Source organism: Erythrolamprus reginae, chromosome Z (genome assembly GCF_031021105.1).
Source record: "Erythrolamprus reginae isolate rEryReg1 chromosome Z, rEryReg1.hap1, whole genome shotgun sequence".
Classification (NCBI taxonomy): domain Eukaryota; kingdom Metazoa; phylum Chordata; class Lepidosauria; order Squamata; family Dipsadidae; genus Erythrolamprus; species Erythrolamprus reginae.
Window position 1 is genome coordinate 148,943,333 of NC_091963.1, and position 22,763 is coordinate 148,966,095.

At 45.3% G+C, this 22,763-nt stretch overlaps 2 protein-coding genes across 6 annotated transcripts in view; one reads left to right on the forward strand and one right to left on the reverse strand.

Annotated features, from left to right (window-relative positions):
* The first annotated feature begins 131 nt into the window (after nucleotides 1-131).
* On the forward strand, nucleotides 132-10,741 carry LOC139153469 (transcription initiation factor TFIID subunit 9-like). Its single transcript, XM_070727436.1, has 7 exons — nucleotides 132-239; nucleotides 1,603-1,684; nucleotides 2,878-3,014; nucleotides 5,140-5,274; nucleotides 6,493-6,574; nucleotides 7,988-8,101; nucleotides 9,712-10,741. The coding sequence occupies exons 1-7, from the start codon at nucleotides 147-149 to the stop codon at nucleotides 9,876-9,878; spliced, it is 810 nt and encodes a 269-aa protein (XP_070583537.1). The 5' UTR covers nucleotides 132-146; the 3' UTR covers nucleotides 9,879-10,741.
* A 1,382-nt stretch (nucleotides 10,742-12,123) lies between these two features.
* The window catches only part of LOC139153468 (chromosome-associated kinesin KIF4-like), a 73,128-nt gene continuing 62,488 nt past the window's right edge, over nucleotides 12,124-22,763 (reverse strand). For 3 of the 5 annotated variants that reach the window (XM_070727430.1, XM_070727431.1, XM_070727435.1), the window contains 5 exons: nucleotides 21,074-21,151; nucleotides 19,392-19,523; nucleotides 17,675-17,794; nucleotides 15,164-15,289; nucleotides 12,124-12,436 (listed from right to left, as the gene is read on the reverse strand). In XM_070727430.1, the coding sequence (XP_070583531.1) occupies nucleotides 12,236-12,436; nucleotides 15,164-15,289; nucleotides 17,675-17,794; nucleotides 19,392-19,523; nucleotides 21,074-21,151 (657 nt within the window). In that variant the 3' untranslated portion in view covers nucleotides 12,124-12,235. The remainder of the gene's footprint in view (nucleotides 12,437-15,163; nucleotides 15,290-17,674; nucleotides 17,795-19,391; nucleotides 19,524-21,073; nucleotides 21,152-22,763) is intronic. The other 2 variants (XM_070727432.1, XM_070727433.1) reach the window with 1 other exon arrangement.

The window sequence follows — 22,763 nt, forward strand, 5'->3', positions numbered from 1 at the left end:
TGCAATCCATCCCTTTCCACTTCCACCTAAGGAAAAAGGAAGGGGGAAATGAGAGGAGGAGCTCTGGGCAAAGCCGGCTTTGGTTCCGCTACTGCGCACGCGCCCAGACGCTTCAAGAGTGGGGGAGGGCGGGGCCTGATCCGCGCATGCTCTCTTCCTCCCGCGACGAGAGGCAGCTCAGAGCCGTGATGGAAGCGGCCAAAATGGCGTCGCCGAAAAGCTCTCCGAAGGACGCGCAGGTGGGACCGGGCTGGCCGGGCAGCGGAGGGGAAGACAACCGCTCGGACACCTCTGAGGAGCCGCGGGGACTGCGCCGGCTGTCGCTGTCGCTTCCTCGCTCGCTCCTGGTGGCGGCTGGCGCTGCTGGATGATGGGCTTTGTAGTCCGCTGCTTCTTAGGCTGCTCGCAGTGGCGGCCTCGCTTGTTTTTCCTCGCCTGCCCCGCTCGGCGGGATTGAGAAGGAGAGGGGAGGCCCGAAGTCTCTCTTTCTCTCTCTCTCATCCATCTCTTCTAGCTCCCTTCCTTCGTTCCTTCCTTTCCCTCTTCTCTTCTATCTCTCTTCCTTCTATCTTCCCTCCCTTCTCCTTCCTTCATTCTCCCATCCATTCATCTCCTTTATTTCTTTCTATGGTCCTTCTTTCTTTATTTTCCCTCTTTTCTTCTATTTCCCTTCTTTCTTTCTTCCTTCTCCCTCCCATCTATCTATCCATCTCCCTTATTTTTTTCTATAGTCCTTCCTTCCTCTCTTTTCTTTCTTTCTCTCCCTTTCCCTCCCTCCTTCTTTCTTCTTCTCTCCTATTCATCTCTTTTCTTCTAGCTCTCTTCCTTCTTACATTCTACCTCCTTCTTTCCTTCCATCCATCCATATCCTTCCCTCCCATTCCTTCCTTCCTTCCCTCTTCTCTCTCTTCCTTCTTCCCTCACATCTTCCTTACTTCTCCCTACCATCCATCCATCTTCCTTATTTCTTTCTGCGGTCGTTCATTCATTCATTCCCCATCCATCCATCTCTCTTATTTCTTTCTATGGTTCTTCCTTCTCCATCTGTCCATCTATTTATCCATCCATCTTCTGTGTTTCATTGGGTGTCTTCCTCCCTCTTTTACCTTTGCACCTTCGGGTTTCTCTAAAGGCCACCTGACGCAGCATTTGTATAGGTTTATATGTAATGATTGACAGTTCGAGCTTTCAAGAATCGCTTTGAAAAAGACCTGGGTGCTTGAATCCAAGCAGTGGCTCCTCGAGAGATTTGTCCTCTTCCATTGCATGATCAAGAGTCGAATGTTGCTCAAGCAGAGCCGGTTCCTTTCAACCTATTCAATCGGTCGCCATGAACTTAGCCAAACTGAACAAATATAGAAAACACACACAAACAAGAAACCGAGATCTGAATGAATTGGCTGCAAGAAGAAGAAGCAGATGAAAAGGGGCAGAAAAATTGATACGATCTGAAGGGAAAACCCAGAGAGAAGCTGTAGAACTTAGTATACTTTTCAGAGGCCGAGAGACGTTAGGGAGGGGGGGGGGATCCATCCAAAGTCTGGTTTGTGTTGTCGTTGATACTATGTGGAGGTTTGCCTGACTCTCCTCCTTTTTACACAGGTGATGGCCCAGATCCTGAAAGACACGGGGATCACAGACTATGAGCCACGGGTTATAAATCTGATGTTGGAATTCGCGTACAGTAAGTGCTGCCTCAGTTGCCTTTTGGCTCTTCGTACACCTTCCTGTTTTCTCTCTCTGCAGGGACCTTGGAGCCCAGGAAAATAAAATCAGTCACCACCTCCGTTTCTTCCCCATCGACTGGCCAGGAATTGAGAGGGCCTGATGCCATGATCTTAGTTTTCTTAATGTTGAGTTACCCCCATAGTACTAAACCCTGTCAATTTTATTTATTTATTTATTTATTTTGTAGAGAACAGGCTGCTGCCATATTTCCTTCTGGGACATGATGGGCTCTTTTTGATCTTTTTTTTTCAACGGTCGTAACTTCGAACAGTCACTAAATGAATGGTTGTAAGTACAGGAAGTCTTCAACTTACACCACTTCATTTAGTGACCATTCAACATTGCAACAGCACTGAAAAAAATATTTTTTTAATTTTTTTTTTAATTACGGTAACTCTCCCACAATACACATCAACAAATACCGTTTCCCCGAAAGTAAGGCATGTCAGAGGTTTTGCAGAATTTGCTAATATAAGGCACCCCGGTGGAAAAACATACGGTACCATTCAAAGCTGTTCATAGTGGTACCGTAATAATGTGGTGTCCCCTGCTGGCCCCTTCCATCGCTTTGTACCGTCCAGTACAGCAGACACAGTCTGCTGCTGTCACACCGCCATTACAGTCTCCACTACAGTGCGTAGACTGTAGTGCCTCTGGTGGCCGGAAGCTGCAATAGCGGGAGTATACTGTTGTACCATATAAGTGCCGTCGTTTGTGTGTGTGGGTGCCATACTGACAGGTACCGTACCGTAATCAGTGTACCGTACAGTACACTTTCTTTGGGGGTGTCAGCTTTTCTGCCTGTGAATCTGTCTTATTTGAGAAATATAAGGCACCCCCTGAAAATAAGACGTAGCACAACTTTGGGAGCAAAAATTAATATAAGACAGTGTCTTATTTTCGGGGAAACACGGTACCTCTCTTGTTCTAATGCAAGTTAGGATTACATTGGCTTTTCTGTCTGCCGCTGCACATGTCTGGCTCATATTTAACTGGTTGTCCGCTAAGACTCCAACATCCCTCTCGCACTGACCACTATTAATCCTGTAATACCAAGGGATGGGAGGACGATGGTGTCTGGTTCAACTGGCCTGAACTTCGGGTTTCTCTTTTTTTTTAACCTGTTGTTTCCCCCCATCCCCCGAAAAGGGTACGTGACAACGATCCTGGAAGATGCGAAAATCTACTCCACCCACGCCAAGAAGTCGAGCGTCGATGCAGATGACGTGAGGTTGGCCATCCAGTGTCGGGCAGACCAGTCGTTCACTTCCCCGCCACCCAGAGACGTATGTTTTCGCCCTGTTCAAATCTTGGGGCGGGGGGGGGGGGAGGGAATAGCAATTTGGGGGTGAAGGAGGGGTCCGCAGGCGAAGCTCCCGAAAAGGCCTCGGGAGAACCTGTCACACATTGCAGGCCCAGTCCTCAACTTATTGACCATAATGGACCCCTGCCCAAAACAGTCCTAAGTCGGGGTCGCCATAAAGGGAAACGCCAATCTGAAAACCCCCCCTTCTCTTTTCCCCCCTTTTGCAGCGGCTGTTAAGTGAATTGACTGTCCTTCAACAAACCTTTTTTTTTTCCCCTATGGCGCAGGTTTGCCGAAAAACCTGAAGTAACCGTTGGGGTTTTTTAATTTTTTTGTCTGTCTGGCAAAAATGTTGTAAATTGCAGTTGCGTGACCATGTTGTTAAATTGGGGCTGGTTGCTGAGCACCCTAAAATGAGGTCACATGACCTTAAGGCCCCCGCAGCCCTCAAAATTTCAAAACTAGGCCTACGTCAGTGATGGTGACACTTGTTTCCCACGTCTCCTATCGCACACATACAAGTGCCCACACCCATAATTCAGTCGCGGGGGAGGGCAAAAATGACAACCTTCCCCCCCCCCCCCCGAAGTCCTCTGCTGGCCGGAAATGGCCCGTTTCTTGACTTCTGGTGAGCCCAGTAGGTCCGTTTTTCGCTCACCTCAGGCTCCAGAGGCTTCCCTAGAGCCTTGGAGGGGGTGAAAGTGCCCTCTGGAAGTTAAAACTGCCCTTCCACAGCCTCTGCGTGAGCCAGCAACCAGCTAACCGGTGCGCTTATGCAGGCTGGAGCAAAGCTAGGGCAACAGCTTATGTGCCACCTGTGGCAGGTGTGCCATAGGTTCACCATCACTGCCCAAAGTAATTCCAAAGGTGCCTTTTCTCAAGAGGCAACTGGACTTTCTGGTTTTTCTTTCGAAGACGTTTCGCTTCTCATCCGAGAAGCTTCTTCAGCTCTGACTGGATGGTGGGGAACGGAAGGGTTTACTCCTTGTAGAAAGCTGGTCATTTGCATCCTTTTTAGAGAGTTGTTGAGGCCACTTGGGGGTTTGTCTGTGTTTATTTATTTTATTTTATTTATTTATTGGATTTGTATGCCGCCCCTCTCGGCAGACTCGGAGATATTCTGGTCCGGTGCCATGAAGGGCTTTATAGGTCATGACCAACACTTTGAATTGTGACCGGAAATTGATCGGCAACCAATGCAGACTGCGGAGTGTTGGTGTAACATGGGCATATTTGGGAAAGCCCATGATTGCTCTCGCAGCTGCATTCTGCACAATCTGAAGTTTCCGAACACTTTTCAAAGGTAGCCCCATGTAGAGAGCGTTACAGTAGTCGAGCCTCGAGGTGATGAGGGCATGAGTGACTGTGAGCAATGAGTCCCGGTCCAGATAGGGCTGCAACTGGTGCACCAGGCGAACCTGGGAGAACGCCCCCCTCGCCACAGCTGAAAGATGTTTCTCTAATGTGAGCCGTGGATCGAGGAAGACGCCCAAGTTGCGGACCCTCTCTGAGGGGGTCAATGATTCTCCCCCCAGGGTGATGAACGGACAGATGAAATTGTCCTTGGGAGGCAAGACCCACAGCCACTCCGTCTTGTCTGGGTTGAGTTTGAGTTTGTTGACACCCATCCAGGCCCCAACAGCCTCCAGGCACTGGCACATCACTTCCACTGCTTCGTTGACTGGACATGGGGTGGAGATGTATAACTGGGTATCACCATCCCGCCAGAGCTGAAGAAGCTTCTTGGAGGAAAAGCAAAACGTCTTCAAAGACAAACCAGAAAGTCCAGCTGCCTCTTGAAAAAGCACCTTTGGGACAACCAGGATCTGGGTCACTTGAAAATCTCCGCAGACATTTAAATCATAAATGGTTTTGGGGAGAACCTGTTCTAAACTTGGAATGACCATTAAGCCACCGGTCGTAAGTCGAGCACTACCTGTAAAATACTTCTTGGTGGCAGACTGGGTGGAAGGAGATCAGCCTAGCTTGAGTTGGATCCCAGAATCTGGGCTGTAATTTGAGAGGAAAGGGACTCGCGGCTGCTTCTAAATTTTGGGGGTGGGGGAAAGTCCTAATTTTGCTTAAACCGTCTCTGTGTCCCACAGTTTTTGCTGGACATTGCAAGGCAAAGAAACCAAACCCCATTGCCTTTGATTAAACCTTATTCCGGGCCAAGGTTGCCTCCAGACCGGTACTGCCTGAGTGCTCCAAACTTCAGACTGAAATGTCTGCAGAAAAAGGTAAGGGACTAAAAATAAACCGTTGTATGGCTGGTATAAAACCAGATAACCAGGTGAATACCGTTTTTCCTTGGTGCCGGGTTGAAAATATCCTCAAAGAGGAGGTTGACTTTTAAAAATCCATGTTTCCTTCTTGGTAGCCTCTCAATTTAAAACATTTAGACCGGCCTGCTGGCTGGGGAATTCTGGGAGTTGAAGTCCACCCATCATTATTTTACTGAAAGAGTAGTAGATCCTAGGAACAAACTTCCAGCAGACGTGGTAGGTAAATCCACAGGAACTGAATTTAAACATGCCTGGGATAAACATATATCCATCCTAAGATAAAATACAGAAAATAGTATAAGGGCAGACTAGATGGACCATGAGGTCTTTTTCTGCCGTCAGTCTTCTATGTTTCTATGTTTCTTTTATCCATTCATGCATGAACGGACCTAAGGGATAGGATAAACATATCCATGTCACAGAATTTTATTTATTTATTTATTTATTTATTTTATTAATTAGATTTGTATGCATCCCCTCTCTGAACACTAGGGGCAGCTTACAGCACATAAAACAATGAAATACAAAGACAAATCTAATAAATTAAAACTACATAACCTAAAATCCCAATATATTAAAAATCAATCATACAGATTCAGATCTCAACCATTCATCACATTTATTGGCCAGGGGCAAGACCTCATCAGCCCAAGCCTGGCGATATAAGTGAGTCTTAAGACTCTTGCGGAAGGCAGGGAGGATGTGGGCAGTGTGAATGGGGAGGAGCTGATCCGAGAGGGCCAGGGCCCCCACAGAGAAGGCTCTGCCCCTTGGCCCAAGCGATGTTGTTTGGTTGACGGGACCCGGAGAAGGCCAACTCTGAGGGACCTTATCGGTCGCTGGGATTCGTGCGGTAGCAGGCGGTTCCGGAGGTAATCTGGTCCAATGTTTATGTTCCAAGATTATGTCTTTATACCAGATCAGCTTGCCCTGATTCTCCAACATATCAGCCATATTTTCATTCTTGTGAGCAGCCCTGAGTCCGCAAGGAGAAATCTTTCTAACTAACTAATTAACTAACTAAACCCCCCCCCCCTCTTAAGCCGCTTTTTCCCCCAGCACCATTGTACTTTTGGATGGTCACTAAGTGAATTGTTGAAAGCCGAGGACAATCTGTGGGCTCTGTAACTTCGACCAACTCTCAGATCTGCCTTTTCTTTTCTTTTTAACCAGATCTCATCCTCCGCTGGCAGGATCACGGTGCCCCGGCTGAGTGTTGGCGCCATCACCAGCAGGCCTAGCACACCAACCCTAGGTAAGCTGTCCTTCCATTTTTTTTTTCCGTGTATAAAATTTTTCTTTATTTTTCTTTCACCATACAATAAAATAACACGAGCAGTAAAAAACACAGAATCAGTGCTTAAAATAATAATAATATTTCTAGATATGTTAAACATTCAGAGAGAGAAAAAAGCGCTAATAATACTTTCAACATCCCTCCATTTTTTGAGTTGGGGTGCTACCTTCTCATATCTTTCAAGGTGTTTCTTTCTCCGCTCTTCCTCCCTTCCTTCCTTCCTTCCTTCCTCCCTCCTTCCTTCTTCAAAGCCTTTCTCTTCATATGCGGCCGTTCCATAGTGCTCCAGCAGATGGCAACACCTTGCCAAACCTGGCTACTTCCAAACCAGCTTTCAGGGTTGGATCCACTGTTCCCTGTAATTGAAAATCACCTTCGCTTGCCGGTCTCCGCTGTGAGAAGAACGCAGAGAGAACGAGAGAGAGTGAGAGCAACAGACAGAGCAAAAAAGAGACATGAGAAAATGATTGAGGCAGAGAATGACAGGAAAGAGAGAGAAACAGAGAGAGAAGTGACTCTTGATTTAAAGCATATGGTCAAAGCGCTTAAATAATAACAGAGAAAAAAAACCCCAGCCCTCACCTGTTTTTATTAATAGTTATGTTTTTGGTTTTGCTGGTTGATTTAGTTTTAATAGGGAGTAGCAATGAAAAAAATCTGCAAAGACTTTAGAGCAGCAATGAAAAAGCCTGCAAGCTGCTTTGAGCTGGGAAGATCTTTAGCGCCTCATTAGGGCTGGGGGGAAAGCTTCAATCCCCCTCCCAATCCTACATTTTTAATAGGAAAGTGAACACAAGAACCAGGGGACACAATCTGAAGTTAGTTGGAGGAAAGATCAAAAGCAACGTGAGAAAATATTATTTTACTGAAAGAGTAGTAGATCCTTGGAACAAACTTCCAGCAGACGTGGTTGGTAAATCCACAGGAACTGAATTTAAACATGCCTGGGATAAACATAGATCCATCCTAAGATAAAATACAGGAAATAGCATAAGGGCAGACTAGATGGACCATGGAGGTCTTTTTTTGCCGTCAGTCTTCTACATTTCTATGTTTCTACATTCAGAGTATAAGACCCACCCAAATTTTCAGCCTCTTTTAGGGGGGGGGGGAGGTGCATCCTATAGTCCAAAAGGTACGGTATATGAAACAAACAAGCCCACGAGCTACCAAGCTGAATAGGTGGGGAGTTGCTGGAGAGGCCTGGATTTTTCTCAGCCTTATGGAACCTGGAATCCTGCATTTTCTAGTTGTGGATGGGTGCGTGAGGGTCTTCTAGGGCTCGGGGTGGGGGAGAGATGTCCCCTTCTTTGCTGCCGTTCCACTCTGACCTGCCTGGCCTCGAACCCTCAACCTTGTTTCCATTTGCAGGGCCTCCTTCGGCACAAGCGGTGTCGGTTTCTTCGAAGGTCGGGACCCCCGTCTCTCTGACCGGACAGAGGTTTACTGTCCAGATCCCTACCTCTCAAACATCCATAAAATCAGGTGAGAGGTTTTTTTTAGTTATTTATTTTATTTATTTATTTTTTCCAATGCACAATGAGAGTTTTAGTGGGTTTATATGATGAAGGTTATAGAGGAGATACTCATAGTAAAATACATCTAAGAAATAATAGAAAAGAAGGTATAGGAATAGAACATATCAATGAAAGAATAGAAGAAGAGATATAGGAAATGTTTTTGGGATGTGTGTAGTGGCACTTTATTGTCGTTATACCTCGTACAACAAAATTAAATGCCAACTGTAATAATAAAACAAGCTTAGAGCAAAAAACATCATAAAATTAGGGCACGCGATCCCTGGATAGTGCAAATGGCCACGGATTGCACCCGTTTTATGCCGAGTGGTTGAAAAGTTCGATCAAGCGATCACGGAGTTGAATCCAGGCCTGTAAGTTAAGTGTCTCCAACCTTGAAAGTTTTAAAGACTTGTGGACTTCAACTCCCAGAATTCCTCAGCCGGCTTTACTCTCTTGCAATCCCTTCCTCTGCAATCTCTCCGCTTTAGGTGGGAAGAGAAAAGGAAACCGAAACAGCTGGGAGTAGGAAGTCCACAAGTCTTTAAAAGTTGCCAAGCTTGGAAAATCATGGAATACAATATCTAAAATAACACTGTCAGCTGCATATAAAGAAAACTATTACAAGCTCTTCTACAGATGGTATATGCCACCATCAAGATTAGCAAGAATATACCCAACATTACAAGACACCTGTTGGAAATGTAAAAAACAAAAAGGTTCCTTTTTTTCATATGTGGTGGTCCTGCCCCAAAATTCAAAGAATGTGTAAAACAACTCATAATTGGCTCACCGAAATTATAAAAGAGAAGATAGAATACACACCAGAAGGTTTACTCTTAGGAATTTGGAAAAGATCTTATACCAAACCAAGGCTCTTCCTCATAACACATATAAGCACCGCAGTCAGAATCTCATTGGCACAAACATGGAAAAATGAACAAACTCCATCAGGGAGCTTAATTATTGATAGAATATATAAATGTATTGAGATGGATGAAATGACAAATTCAATTAAGGGGATTGAAAGTAAACAATTTAAACGAATTTGGGAAAAATGGCACGAATGGATTCGAAACAAAGGCTGAAAATGTAACAATGCAAAGTATCAGTGTACAAAAGAAGGGTAATAATTACCTTAGGAAGTATGACTTTTATTACTCTTTTTCTTCTCAATGTATCTCTTTCTATATCAATTAGTAAAATTTACTTATGATAATTATATGTAAATATACAAAATATAAAGAAATGTATCAGAAAGGTAATAGAAATGGATTAAGATCTGTTAAACTAGAACAAAGCATGTGAGAAATACGGCTTTTACTCCTTATTCGTTTACTGTTTTTTTCTTTTTTCTTTTCTTCTTTTTTATTTCTGGAAAACAATAAAGATACTTTATATATTTTAAAAAAAAAAAAGTTGCCAAGCTTGGAGCCCCCTGCGCTAAGTCACCTTTTTCCCCCCACTGGCTGAACGTAACTTCGGACCGTCGCTAAGCGAGTGGCCGTAAGTCGATGACCTGCCTAGGTCCTTCGTGCGTGGCTGACGCTCACTTTCTTCTTCCTCCTCTCTCTCCAGCCACCCCGACCACCCCCACCGTCCAGAACGTCCTCATCAACCCTTCCTTGATTGGCTCCAAGAACATCCTCATCGCCACCAACATGGTCTCCTCGCAGAGCGTGGTGGGTGAAGCCAACGTCCTGAAGCGGAAACACGAGGAAGAGGAGGACTACGACACCTTATGAGTTGCATGCGGCTGGCCCCCCCCTCCCCCACATTCTCATCTACCCTCCCCTGTATTGCTCTCCTTCCACCTTGGCACCAGATGTGTTTTCAGCCCCAACACCCCCAAAACTTAAAAATGACCACTTTGGAGTTGGCTCCTGTCTATCCCTGGCTTCTGCGCCCCCTCCTCTCATTTTCCCCACCCCAATTTAACTTTATTCTCCAGGCTTGCTGAACTGTTTGCAGGCAGCAGAGCTGGGGGGGAGCTGAGTTGGTGGTGGGGTCTCTGGAAGGAGGAAGTCAAACCACCCAGCCCCCCTCCCACCCCTTGTGAAAAGAACACTGCTAAGCAGTGATTGGAGGGAGGGAGTTAAAACCTGCATTTATCAGGCCTCATTTAGCTTGGAAGGGAAGGGAATTTGAGCAGGGGGCTGTTGGGTTCTCAGAATTGTGTTTCTTTGTCTTTTGAGACACCCCCCCCCCCCTCCTCGGGTTGTGGAAAACCCACTTATCTCTCGTGTTTATTTTAAATCCTGATACTGGAATGAGAAAAGAAAGGATGTCCTATTTTTTCCCTGGGTTTTGCTTGGGTTTTTTTTTCCAAAAGGAACAGTTGTATCCTGGGTGTGCGGCACAAACCTTTGTTCAGTTTGCATCGCTCCTGTGTTTGTGTATGGAAACAGGCACAGCGTAGTGTTGGTGCAGGGGTGTCGACTTGTGTTGCCGTTCTTTCTTTCTCGTTATTGTAATAGTCCAGCTGTAAAACGCATCCTTCCTACTCTCATGTTATTTTGTTATTTTGTCATAAAAAGTACAATTTCTGCTCTCTTTTTTGAGAGCTGTACAATAAACATTTTTTTCCCTCGTGAGGCATAATAACACAGATATGTTTTGTTTTTCTAGGACGGTAGGAGGGTAGGGGTTGAATTCTTGTGGATTTAAGGCTGGGGGGATTTGCCTCTTTCCTCCTCACCCCCAAAATAGAAATATTATTATTATTATTATATTATTATTATTGTTATACATCACGCAGTCCTAGATGCTTGGGAAGCGCCCGACTGGTGATGAAATACGAAATCCAGCATAGTGATGATGATGATGATTATTATTATTATTATTGCTGGGGTGGCGCAGCAGGTAAAGTGCTGTACTGCAGGCCATTGAAGCTGACTGTAGATCTGAAGGTCAGCAGTTCAAATCTCATCACCAGCTCAAGGTTGACTCAGCCTTCCATCCTTCCGAGGTGGGTAAAATGAGGACCTGGATTGTGGGGGCAATAGCCTTGCTCTGTTTAAAAAGTGCTATTGCTAACATCTTGTAAGCCGCCCTGAGTCTAAGGAGAAGGGCGGCATAAAAATAAATAAATAAATAATAAAATATTATCATCCTTATTAGATTTCTATGCCACACTTCAGAGAGTCGGGGCCACTACAGAGAAGGCTCTTCCCCTGGGTCCCGCCCAGTAACATTGTTTAGTCGACGGGACCCGGAGAAGGCCAACTCTCTGGGACCTAACTGGTCACTGGGATTCGTGTGGTACAAGGCGGTCCCGGAGATATTCTGGTCCGATGCCATGAAGGGCTTTATAGGTCATAACCAACACTTTGCATATGCTGCAGCCTGGTTTGCCCCTGGTCGAATCTGAAGATGAAGCCTCTTCTGACCAAGAAGACATGAGTGACAGGGAGGAGAGTGGCAGACAGCTCAGAAGGAGATCAATTATCTAGCTCCTCCTTGGATTCAGAACAAGAGTTAATGATACAGCCACGCATGCGGAGAGCGATGCATAGGCAGCAACAACTGAGAGATTATTATCAAAGAAAATGAGGCCACCTGTGGTTGGGTGGGGCTGTGGTCATTAGTGAGGCTGCTATAAAGAGCACTCTGGGTTTGGCCATTGTGGAGGATTATCTGATCATTGTGTTTCGTGACTGCTTTACTGACTTTGACCTTTTGTGTGCTGATTTTCCCCCGCTTTGAAACTAAACCAGAGCAAAGTGTGTTTCACTTTGTGAAAGAAGAAGGACTGTGAATTGCCTCACAGCTGCAAGCTAAGTATCACAGAACTGATAAGGGACTTGTACAAATTACCAGTTTGTTTGGAGACGAGGGCTCTTTCCTATCCCAAAAGAGGGCTTGGTTTAAGTGACTTTTCATTATAAAGAACATTGTTTTGAATTTTCAAACGTGTGTGTGTCTCTGAAATTGTACCTGTGCATTTGTGGGAGGATTCTACCAGAGAGCCCCACAGAACACAATATATTCTTTATTTCTTCATTCATTTATTCCATTTTAAATTTTACTCCATTATTAATTTATTATTTCGACATTTAAAAAAGGGGGAAGACAAAAGATAGGAAAGAGGTCAGCTGGGGTTTCAATCCTCCTCCGTGGAATAGTCACTGGGGGTGGTGTAGCCAAGGTAGGCGGTGGTGCTTCCAAGAAGCCGCATCCGGCGTTTCTTCCCAGTGGGTTCCGTGGTTTCGTCCTCTCCTAAGCGTTGTAAAGGTGGGAATAAGGCTGGTTTGCTCCCTGGAAAGTCAGACGAGGTTCCAGGCTGCTCTGTGTCTTCCATGGTCTGGTGGGAGAGGGAGAGAGGGGGGACTTGAATCCAGGGGGAATCGTTAAGAGAAGTCGCTCAATGGCCGCCTGATATCACTGCAGCGACTCGCTTTACGGCCAATGCCCCCCCCCCCTAAAAAAAAAGGTTTGTGACCCGCCCAGTAACTGTCTGGCAGAGTAGCTCAAAATTCTGGCTCTCACCTGCAGCCATACTTCGAATACCGCCCACCGAGCTTATGAGTATTGGTGCATCCTATTTTTGCTCGCACGATGTTAATGCTCACCCTTCCTATAGGGAGTCCTCGAATTACGACGACGGCAGAGAATTAAATTGCCATCGCTAAGCGTTGTGGTTAGCTCTGGCCCAGCTGCTGCCCCAAGGACTGTGGATGTGGGGGAGACATCCACATGCTGCAGGCCTGTTTTGCCCCCAGTGTAATCGGCTGATGAAGGCTCCTCTGACCAAGAAGACATGAGTGACAGGGAGGAGGAGAGTGTGGCAGACAGCTCAGAAGGAGATCAATTATCTAGCTCCTCCTTGGATTCAGAACAAGAGTCAATGATACAGCCATGCATGAGGAGAGCGATGCATAGGCAACAACTGAGAGATTATTATCAAAGAAAATGAGGCCACCTGTGGTTGGGTGGGGCTGTGGTCATTAGTGAGGCTGCTATAAATAGCAGCCTGTGGGTTTGGCCATTGTGGAGGATTATCTGATCAGTGTGTTTCGTGACTGCTTTGCTGACTTTGACCTTTTGTGTGCTGATTTCCCCCCCGCTGTGAAACTAAACCAGGGCAAAGTGTGTTTGACTTTGTGAAAGGACTTTGAATTGCCTCACAGCTGCAAGCTAAGTATCACAGAACTGATAAGGGACTTGTACAAATTATCAGTTTGTTTGGAGACTAGTGCTCTTTGCTATACCGAAAGAGGGCTTGGTTTAAGTGAATTTTCATTATAAAGAACATTGTTTTGAATTTTCAAACGTGTGTGTGTCTGAAATTTGTACCTGTGAATTTTTGGGAGGAGTCTGCCAGAGAGCCCGACAGAACACTAAGCGAGGTGTCAAGTAAAATTTTGCCCCATTTTACAACCTCCCTTGCCACAATTGTTGAGTGAATTGCCGTGGGGGTTAAGCGAGTAACCAGGTCGTTAAGTGAATTGGGCCTTGACGTTGCTTGTTGGAAGGTCGCAAAAAGGGGATTGCATGATACTCCCCCACCCCTCTCCCCGGGACGCTGTGACCATCATAAATCTTAAGCAGTTGCCAAGTGTCTGAATTTTTAACTTTGGTCCCTATTATATTTGATTCCAATTTCATTTTAAATCGTATCAGATTCCAATTCCATTTTAAATTATTTTATTCCAATTCCATTTTAAATGGAGTCTGAATCCAATTCAATTTTAAATTGTATTTGATTCCAATTGCATCTTAAATGGTTTATTCCAATTCCATTTTAAATCATATTTTTAATCAAACTTTCAGTCATCATTTGTTTCTCGAACTCTGCACTTTGATGTGGCCCAAGAGCTGATCCATCCATCTGTCTCTAAATGGTCACTAAATGAACAGTCATAAGTTGAGGACAACCCATACTTGTTCTTTTCAAAAGGAGTCACCAGTTGGCCAACAAGTGTCCAGTTCTTAAACAACGCCCCTCCTCCCTGCTCCTTCCCCCAAAACCACAACTTTCCCCCCACCCCGGTGAAAACTCAAAAAGCCCCCCCCCCCCCAATCTATTTATAGAAACATAGAAGTCTGATGGCAGAAAAAGACCTCATGGTCCATCTAGTCTGCCCTTATACTATTTCCTGTATTTTATCTTAGGATGGATCTATGTTTATCCCAGGCATGTTTACATTCAGTTACTGTGGATTTACCAACCACGTCTGCTGGAAGTTTGTTCCAAGCATCTACTACTCTTTCAGTCAAACAATATTTTCTCATGTTGCTTTTGATCTTTCCCCCAACTAACTTCAGATTGTGTCCCCTTGTTCTTGTGTTCACTTTCTTATTAAAAACACTTCCCTCCTGGACCTTATTTAACCCACCCCGATGGCCTCTTTGTACCTTTTTTTTAAATATAATTTTTTAAATTAATTTTTCACAAATTTATATTACACACAACATAAAGCAGTGCATAGTGAAATGTGCCCACCACTCAGACACACACACATTCCCCACCACCAAATCGGGGGTGTTTCTTGTATAGTCCACTTGACCTAAGAGCAATATATCTATTTACATATTATAGAGTGATTCCAATTTATGTCTTGTAGCTTGGTCTCGGATTCTGCTCGTCATATATCGTCTTACCTTGTCCCACCGTCCCATCAGTTGTCCCAACTCAGTTTCATTATCCGAATTCATCCTTTTATCCATAATTTCAAATTGAATATGGTCCACCATGTACCTATACCAATTTTGCATTGTCCATTTTGTCGCATCCTTCCAACCCAAAACTATTACTGCCTGAGCGCTTTCTATTGCTACTTGTTTTATTTTTCTAAATTCTCCCATCGCATTGCTTTCTACTAGTACTGCCATTTTAACTAGTACTTGTCCATTGTATATTTAGCATTCTATTGATGTCCTCTTTCACTTTTTGCCAAAATTCCTGCACTATCGGGCATTCCCAAAATATATGCATAAACACTCCTTTTATCTTGATACCCGTGCCAACAATTACCCCTGACATTCTGCTGAAAGTGTGCGAGTTGAACGGGAGTAAAATACCACATACCTTTGTGGTGCCTGAGGCTACAGGGGGCTGAAAGAAGGTTTTCCCAGAAATCACCTGGGTGGGGTCTTCCACGCTAACTATTCTGTCGTCATCATCTTCCGTCACTTCCTCAGTAGATGTCGTCAGCTAGGGGGAAAAAAAGACAGACGGTCAAGCGTCACACCTGCCGAATTTGGCCCTTGCCAGTTAAAGCTGGACCAGGAGAGGGGAAAATCCTCGGGGTTTTTTAGTTGTTTTAGTATTGGATTTATATGATGTTTTTTATTACTGTTGTTAGCTGCCCCGAGTCTGTGGAGAGGGCCGGCATATAAATCCAATAAATAAATAAATAAATAAATTAGAGACTGGGGGACCACCAGAGACTTTAGCACCCCCAGTTATGAAACTTAGTGAGAGTCAGAGAAGGATGGGGAATCAGAGGAGGCCCCTTCTGTTAGATGCAAGAGTCGGCAGAATGTGGTCTAGGCAGGAATATCTAGACGAAGGGTTCTCGGCATTACTAGATCTATGGGACACCTGGTCACGCCTTGCTGGTATATAAAGGACTTCCTAAGGGAAGGTGAGCGTGGCAGACAACGTTCATCATTATGGATGCCAGAAACTCAAAGCTGAGAGGAATTTATGAGTTCAAATCCTTTCCCTTCAAGCCGAATATATGCTTTGCATAGTTTCAATGAATCATGAGTCTGTTCAAGCTGCCAGGGACATTTTCCACAATTAAGATTTATAGCCCTCTGGCTTACAGCCCAGAAGTTTATCTCCAGCTCACTAGAGAGAAAGCAGCCAGCATGACATTCCTTAGGAATTAACTAGTGAAGCACATGATTTGTTTTACCAATTAATTTTGCTTAGGATCAGCTTTGGATCTGCTGTGTTTGGTTCTTTATTTCTGGCCGTTGCTGGGCCCAGACGGAGCAGACAATAGGACCTGCAATCCGGTACATGAATAGAAGAGAATATTGGTAGCTCAGGGGATGAAATGAAGGGTCCCTGGGGCTCTTTGAGCTCGGTGGGTTTTCTTGCAGACGTTTCATGACCCAACTAGGGAACATCATCAGTGCTAGAAGGGAGTGAGGTTTGCAGAGGAAGTAAGAGAGGAGGAGGAGGACTGGTGGGGGGGTGTCACTGGTGATTTGCTTGTGGATGGTCATAGGTGATTTCAACATGCCTGATGTTGACTGGAATATCTCCAGTGCCCTTACATGCAAAAGTAAGAATATAGTAGAGGCCTTTACAGGAGCAGCTCTGGCACAGCTGGTTAAGACACCAACTAGAGGGGAGAATATTCTAGATTTAGTCTTTACGAATGGGAATTGGGTTTCAGATGTCAAGGTGGGAGAAAATTTAGGTTGCAGTGACCATCAATGTTTGTGGTTTGATGTAAAAACTGATTGTGAGCAATCCTATGCTGCAGCCAAAGTATTGGATTTCAGAAAAACAAATTTTAATATTTAAATAATGAATTAAAGGGGAGGGATAAAATAGCAGAAGCGAGCACCCAGTGGACTGTATTAAAAAAGGCCATCTTAAAAGCCACTGGTCTGTATGTAAGACAAATAACTAAAGGTAAAAGGAAGAAGAAACCGCTATGGTTTAGCAATGATGTAAGGACTATAGTCAATGAAAAAAAGGCTGCCTATAGGAGGTATAAAGAGTCTGGAAGTATAGCTGATAGGGAGGTGTATAAAATGAGACAGAAGGAGGCGAAACAGATAATATATGCAGCTAAAGCCTCAAAAGAGGAAGAAATTGCCAAATCTGTAAAGAAGGGGGATAAAACCTTCAGATATATTAGTGATAGGAAGAAAAACTGCAGCATCATGAAGCTTAGTACCAGGAATAATACATACATTAATGGAATAACGAGGTTGCTGACCATTTCAATAGCTACTTCTGTTCAGTTTTCTCAAAAGACACCTTACAAAATAATACTATAGAGGGATATAGCATTGCTTCCAGCTGTACGGATTCAGCTCCAGTGATCTTAGAAGCCGATGTCTTAGAAGAACTTGAACGATTAAAGATAAATAAGGCAGTGGGTCCAGATGGCATCCACCCCAGAGTTCTTAAAGAACTCAGATCTGTCATTGCTACTCCCGACTGATTTATTTAACAGGAGATGTTCCTGAGGGCTGGAGAATGGCCAGGAAAACAAAACCAAAAAACCAAAACCCAGGAAGCCCATCTGCCTCCTGAAAAAAGAACCCTTGTGGACAACTGTGTCCTGGGTGACTTGAGAATCTCTAACAGACCCCTAGGTATGGTCCTCCACGTGAGCAGAAGGGACCTGGAAGACCCCCGAGGTCCCTTCCAACCCCTTGTGGTTCTGAAGATGAAATGTAGTTAGCTTGGGTTAGCGAATGAAAGTTTGTTCTTTTAACTTTCCCCCTCTTGAGTTTCCCAAGCCATCACACAAGGACAAAGTCCTCTTTTCGTGACGCTGCAGGCAAGCTTGGAAGGAGAGCAAGAGGGCTTCGTTCCTGGGATGGGGGCGGAGTGGGGGCAACTCACCCAGATCTCTCGGTTCCGGTTAAAACAGATCCGTGTATTACACTTGCAATCCGTTATGCAGGGCTCTTTCTGGCTCCAGCAACAGCAGTAAGTGTTTTTGCACATGCCTTGGCAGATGCACTAAAGCAGAGGGAAGCACGGGGAGAAAAGTCAGGAAGAGAAAGAGAGGGAGAGAGACAGAGAGAGAGAGAGAGAGATCTCACCAGGAAAGGACAGTGAGGGCAGAGGGGAAAAAACACCGTCACCAAGGCCCAATGGGGATGGGGATGCCTGGGAATCTTTTCCACCCACCCCGCCCCTCACCCCAAGGCCAAGTGGGCTGAGAAGACAAATGAAAGAGGGCCAGGTGGATGTACCAGCGAAGGGGAGGGCTTAGAAACCAGGAGACGGGGAGTTCTAGTCCCATCTTTGGCCTGAAAGTCGGTTGGGTGATGGGAAAGTTCCAAGTTTTGCCTTAACCATGAAAGCTGGTTGGGTGATTTTGGGCCAGTCACCAGGAGATAGTGAGTTCTAGTTCCACTTTTGGCCTGAGAAACTGGCTGGGTGGTGATTTTGGGCCAATTAGCAGGTGGTACGTTCTAGTTCTCCCTTAGGCGTGAGAGCCAACTAGGTGACCTTGAGCCAGTGCCTCTCTCTCTCTCAGCCCAGCCTACCTTACAGGGTTGCTGTGGGGACAAATAGTAGGAGTTTCTTATTGATATTAGGCTACGCAGAGTGGCCAGAAGGCACGAGTGGCTACGCAAGAGGAGGTCTCTGTATGAATAGATATCTAGAACAATTGGCCACACCCCTTAGGCTATTTAAAGGGAGCTAGGTGACATTTCGGCGCAGAAGTCAACTTTCGTCATGTTCCAAATGTCCGCTCAGATTTCTGAATTTGGGATATTATTATTTCAATATATTACAAACTGGAGATTTGGGCTCATTATCTCTGGGGCTTCCTGCCAACTAATGAGAGCGGTGTGATCAAAGAAAATATCTGTGAGTTTTGATTTCTGTTTCGGACTCTAATTAGCAGCCGACATCAAACAGACTTATTTCTTGCCTTGTTGCTGGATCTCTAAACCCAAACCTCCCTGCTCCTATTATTAGAACAACATACAGTAGTACCTCTAGATACGAGTATAATTCGTTCCAGAAGGGAGCTTGTATGTCGAGCAACTCGTATCTGGAACAAATGGCTTTAGACTTTTTTTTTCCCCTCCGAGATAACCAGAAGCAAGGATTCTTGCGCCACCTAGTGGACGCTCGGCTCGTATCCTGAATTTGAGCTCGGGTCTGGAACAGAAATTTCTCTCCCCTCGTGGCTCGTATCTTGAAATACTCGCATGTGGAGCAGCTCGTATCTAGAGGTTCTACTGTATTAGAATTACATGCTTAAATCTTGTAAAATCAGTGTGTATGTGTGCCTATTTCTTGGCGACACTGGGACAGAACAGAGAGATTCCCAAGGACCAGGTGCTCCCAGCCTGCAGGAATCCTTCCTAGCAACTGAGGTTTAGCATCCTGCCAATTGTGTCATTCCCTCCTGGTCATACGGAGGAGGCCTCTGGATCACTCCTTTTGCCCTCATTTGCTTTTACGAGTCGTAGGGCCCCGAGAGACCAAGCTGGCCTCTGCCTTTAAGTAGGGAAAGAAAGGAATTCAACTCAAAGGTTGTTAGCTAAGGCAGAAAAGGCGAGCCTCCTTCTTCAGGAGCATTCTTCCGGGAACATACCCAAAACCCTCTCTTCTTCCTATGGGTCATTTCGGCTGGCGTTGACGTCTCTCCCTCTTCTTCTTCTTCTACTGAATCGTCAGGTTCTGCGAAAACCTCCTCAGTGGATTTTCGCTTTGCGCCGGCCTTTTGCTGAAGAAGAAGAAGAAGAAAAAAGAAGGGAAGAAATCTCAGATTTTTAAACTGAAGAGAGGGCAAAGAATATTCCAGAGGGTTAATTTAGGGAGCCTTGGGAACACAGAGGTACAGATAAGGCTCATAGCAACATAGAAACATAGAGAAGATTGACGGCAGAAAAAGACCTCCATGGTCCATCTAGTCTGCCTTTGTACTACACTTCCTGTATTTTATCTTAGGATGGATCTATGTTTATCCCAGGCTAAGGAATTCTGGGGGTTGACATCCACCCCATCTTAACGTCTCCATGTTGACTGGAGAATTTTGAGAGTCGAAATTCTCCCATCAAACTTACTAGAGAATTCTTGAACTTTAGGCCATCCATTTTAAAGCAGGCTGGCTGGGGAATTCTTGTGGCAAGATGGGTGGCAAATGAATTTATTAAATCATCATCATCTTCATCATCATCATCATGTGGACTTAAAAGAGTTCCAGCATTTTTAGCTAACGTGGTTGCTCTTAAGTGGGAGCAGTAAGTATACGGCTACTGTTTTAAGAGTTCACAGGGCCAAGGAAAATACAGTGGTACCTCATCTTACGAACGCCTCTTCTAGCAAACTTTTCGAGATACGAACCCGGTGGGGTTTTTTGCCTCTTCTTCCGAACTATTTTCATCTTACGAACCCAAGCCGCTGCTGCTGGGATGAAGGGGTTTCTTTTTCCCCCCTTTTTTGAAGAAAGAAAAGGGAGGGGTGGCTTGGAGGGGGAAAGACTTTGCATTAACTAAAGTAGGAGATGCAGAGGCACTGAAAGGGTGTTTTTTGAAGAAAGAAAAGGGAGGGGCGGCTTGGAGGAAGAAAGATTTTGCAGAGAACAACGTGCTTGCAGAGGCACTGAAAGGGTGTCTTTTGAAGAAAGAAAAGGGAGGGGCGGCTTGGAGGAAGAAAGATTTTGCAGAGAACAACGTGCTTGCAAAGGAACTGAAACGGTGTCTTTTGAAGAAAGAAGAGGGAGGGGCGCCCCCCTTGCCTTTCTTCCTTCCCACTCACCCTTTAGCCTAGCCTTGCTTCTTCCACCCGCCCCCTTTAGCTGCTCCTCCCTGCCCTCTGTTCGCCTCCCTTCTAAAGTTTGGGATTTTCCTGAAGGATTTGCACGCATTATTTGCTTTTCCATTGATCCCTATGGGAAACATTGTTTCGTCTTACAAACTTTTCACCTTACGAACCTCCTCCTGGAACCAATTAAGTTCGTATCATGAGGCACCACTGTATTATCATTTCCCTATTTATAAACCCTGCCGAACTGGTCAACTAACAGGAGGGGCGGGGGCGCAGTCCTCTCCCTCAGGAGGCTGTAATCTCACCCGCGTCCCTGAGAACACCCACCTTAGGAGGGGATTATAATCAAAAGGAGATTCGGAAAGGCCAGAGTCCACTTTGCAGGACTTCTGTCTGGAAGCAGCCAGAACAAAACTGTAATTCTGCGGGAAGGAAAAGTGGAGGAGGACTTGTGTGTGAGCTAATGAGGTTACCTGTCCTGGAAGGTGAAGCCGACCTTAGACTCACCTTCTGGAGGCCTTGCACGTTTCTGCAGAAATCCTGACTATCCTTCGCTAGCGCTTCAATATGTTCCTGTTGCTCTTTCTGCGTGAGACACAGAGAGAGAGAAACAGAGAGAGAGAAAGAGACAGAGAGAGAGACAGAGAGAGGGAGATTAATTCTCAGGCATGGGCTGCAGGTAGTCCTCGACTTACAACTGTTCACTTAGCGACCGAAGTTACGATGCCACTGAAAAAAAACGAACTAATGGCTGCTTTTCACAACGACGACCGTTGCACCATCCCCACTATTAAAATTCGGACTTGCTTGGCAACCGACTCGTGTTTATGACTGTTGCGATGTTACGTCATTTCCCCCTATTTTGCAACATTCTGAGCAGCAAAGCCAATGGGGAAGGCAGACCAACTCAACAGCTTGTATTACACTCAAACTTAAGGACAGCTGTGGTTCACTTACCTACGTTTTCCCGAAAATGAGTCACAAAATAAGCAACAGATCTTATTGAAACATAGAAGACTGGCAAAAAAAGACCTCATGGTCCATCTAGTCTGCCCTTATACTATTTCCTGTATTTTATCTTACAATAGATATATGTTTATCCCAGGCATTTTTAAATTCAGTTACTGTGGATTGACCAACCACGTCTGCTGGAAGTTTGTTCCAAGGATCTACTCCTCTTTCAGTAAAATAATATTTTCTCATGTTGCTTTTGATCTTTCCCCCAACTAACTTCAGATTGTGTCCCCTTGTTCTTGTGTTCACTTTCCTATTAAAAACATTTCCCTCCTGGACCTTATTTAACCCTTTAACATATTTAAATGTTCCGATCATGTCCCCCCTTTTCCTTCTGTCCTCCAGACTCTACAGATTGAGTCCATGAAGTCTTTCCTGATACGTTTTATGCTTCAGACCTTCCACCATTCTTGTAGCCCGTCTTTGGACCCGTTCAATTTTGTCAATATCTTTTTGTAGGTGAGGTCTCCAGAACTGAACACAGTACTCCAAATGTGGTCTCACCAGCGCTCTATATAAGGGGATCACAATCTCCTTCTTCCTGCTTGTTATACCTCTAGCTATGCAGCCAAGCATCCTACTTACTTTCCCTACCGCCCGACTGCACTGTCCACCCATTTTGAGACTGTCAGAAATCACTACCCCTAAATCCTTCTCTTCTGAAGTTTTTGCTAACACAGAACTGCCAATGCAATACTCCGATTGAGGATTCCTTTTCCCCAAGTGCATTATTTTACATTTGGAAACATTAAATATTTTGGGGGGAATGCGTCTTACTCACTTACCTTAGGACCACTGCAGCTGTGCCACAACACCTACAGCACCCACTGACCAACCTCTGCAGCAGGACGCCCTATGGCGGTGTTGTGCTGTTACACGTTTGAGTGGCGGCACCAGCACAATGATCTACAGGGGCCTCCTGCCACAAGGGGCCACAGAAGCCAGGCAGCGATGCCACAGGTATTGGAGCACGGGCAGCCTGCCTGCAGCGGTCCTAAGGTAAGCGGGATCATGGGGCAGCTCCACCGGACTGACGTTGATTCCAATTGGAGTGCAGAGTCGTCTGACAACCAGTCCACCTGTTTAGAGCGAGTTTGACCTGGTGACACCTGATGAATGAGCCGGGGTGGCGCAGCAGGTAGAGTGCTGTACTGCAGGCCACTGAAGCTGACTGTAGATCTGA

What these genes read in the sequence shown, in the direction of transcription:
- LOC139153469 (XM_070727436.1), top strand. Translation starts at nt 147, where the DNA reads ATGCTCTCTTCCTCCCGCGACGAGAGGCAGCTCAGAGCCGTGATGGAA. An exon ending in GATGTTGGAATTCGCGTACA is followed by an intron (nt 1,685 to 2,877) that starts GTAAGTGCTGCC and finishes TCCCCCGAAAAG; the next exon opens with GGTACGTGACAACGATCCTG. An exon ending in TGAAATGTCTGCAGAAAAAG is followed by an intron (nt 5,275 to 6,492) that starts GTAAGGGACTAA and finishes CTTTTTAACCAG; the next exon opens with ATCTCATCCTCCGCTGGCAG.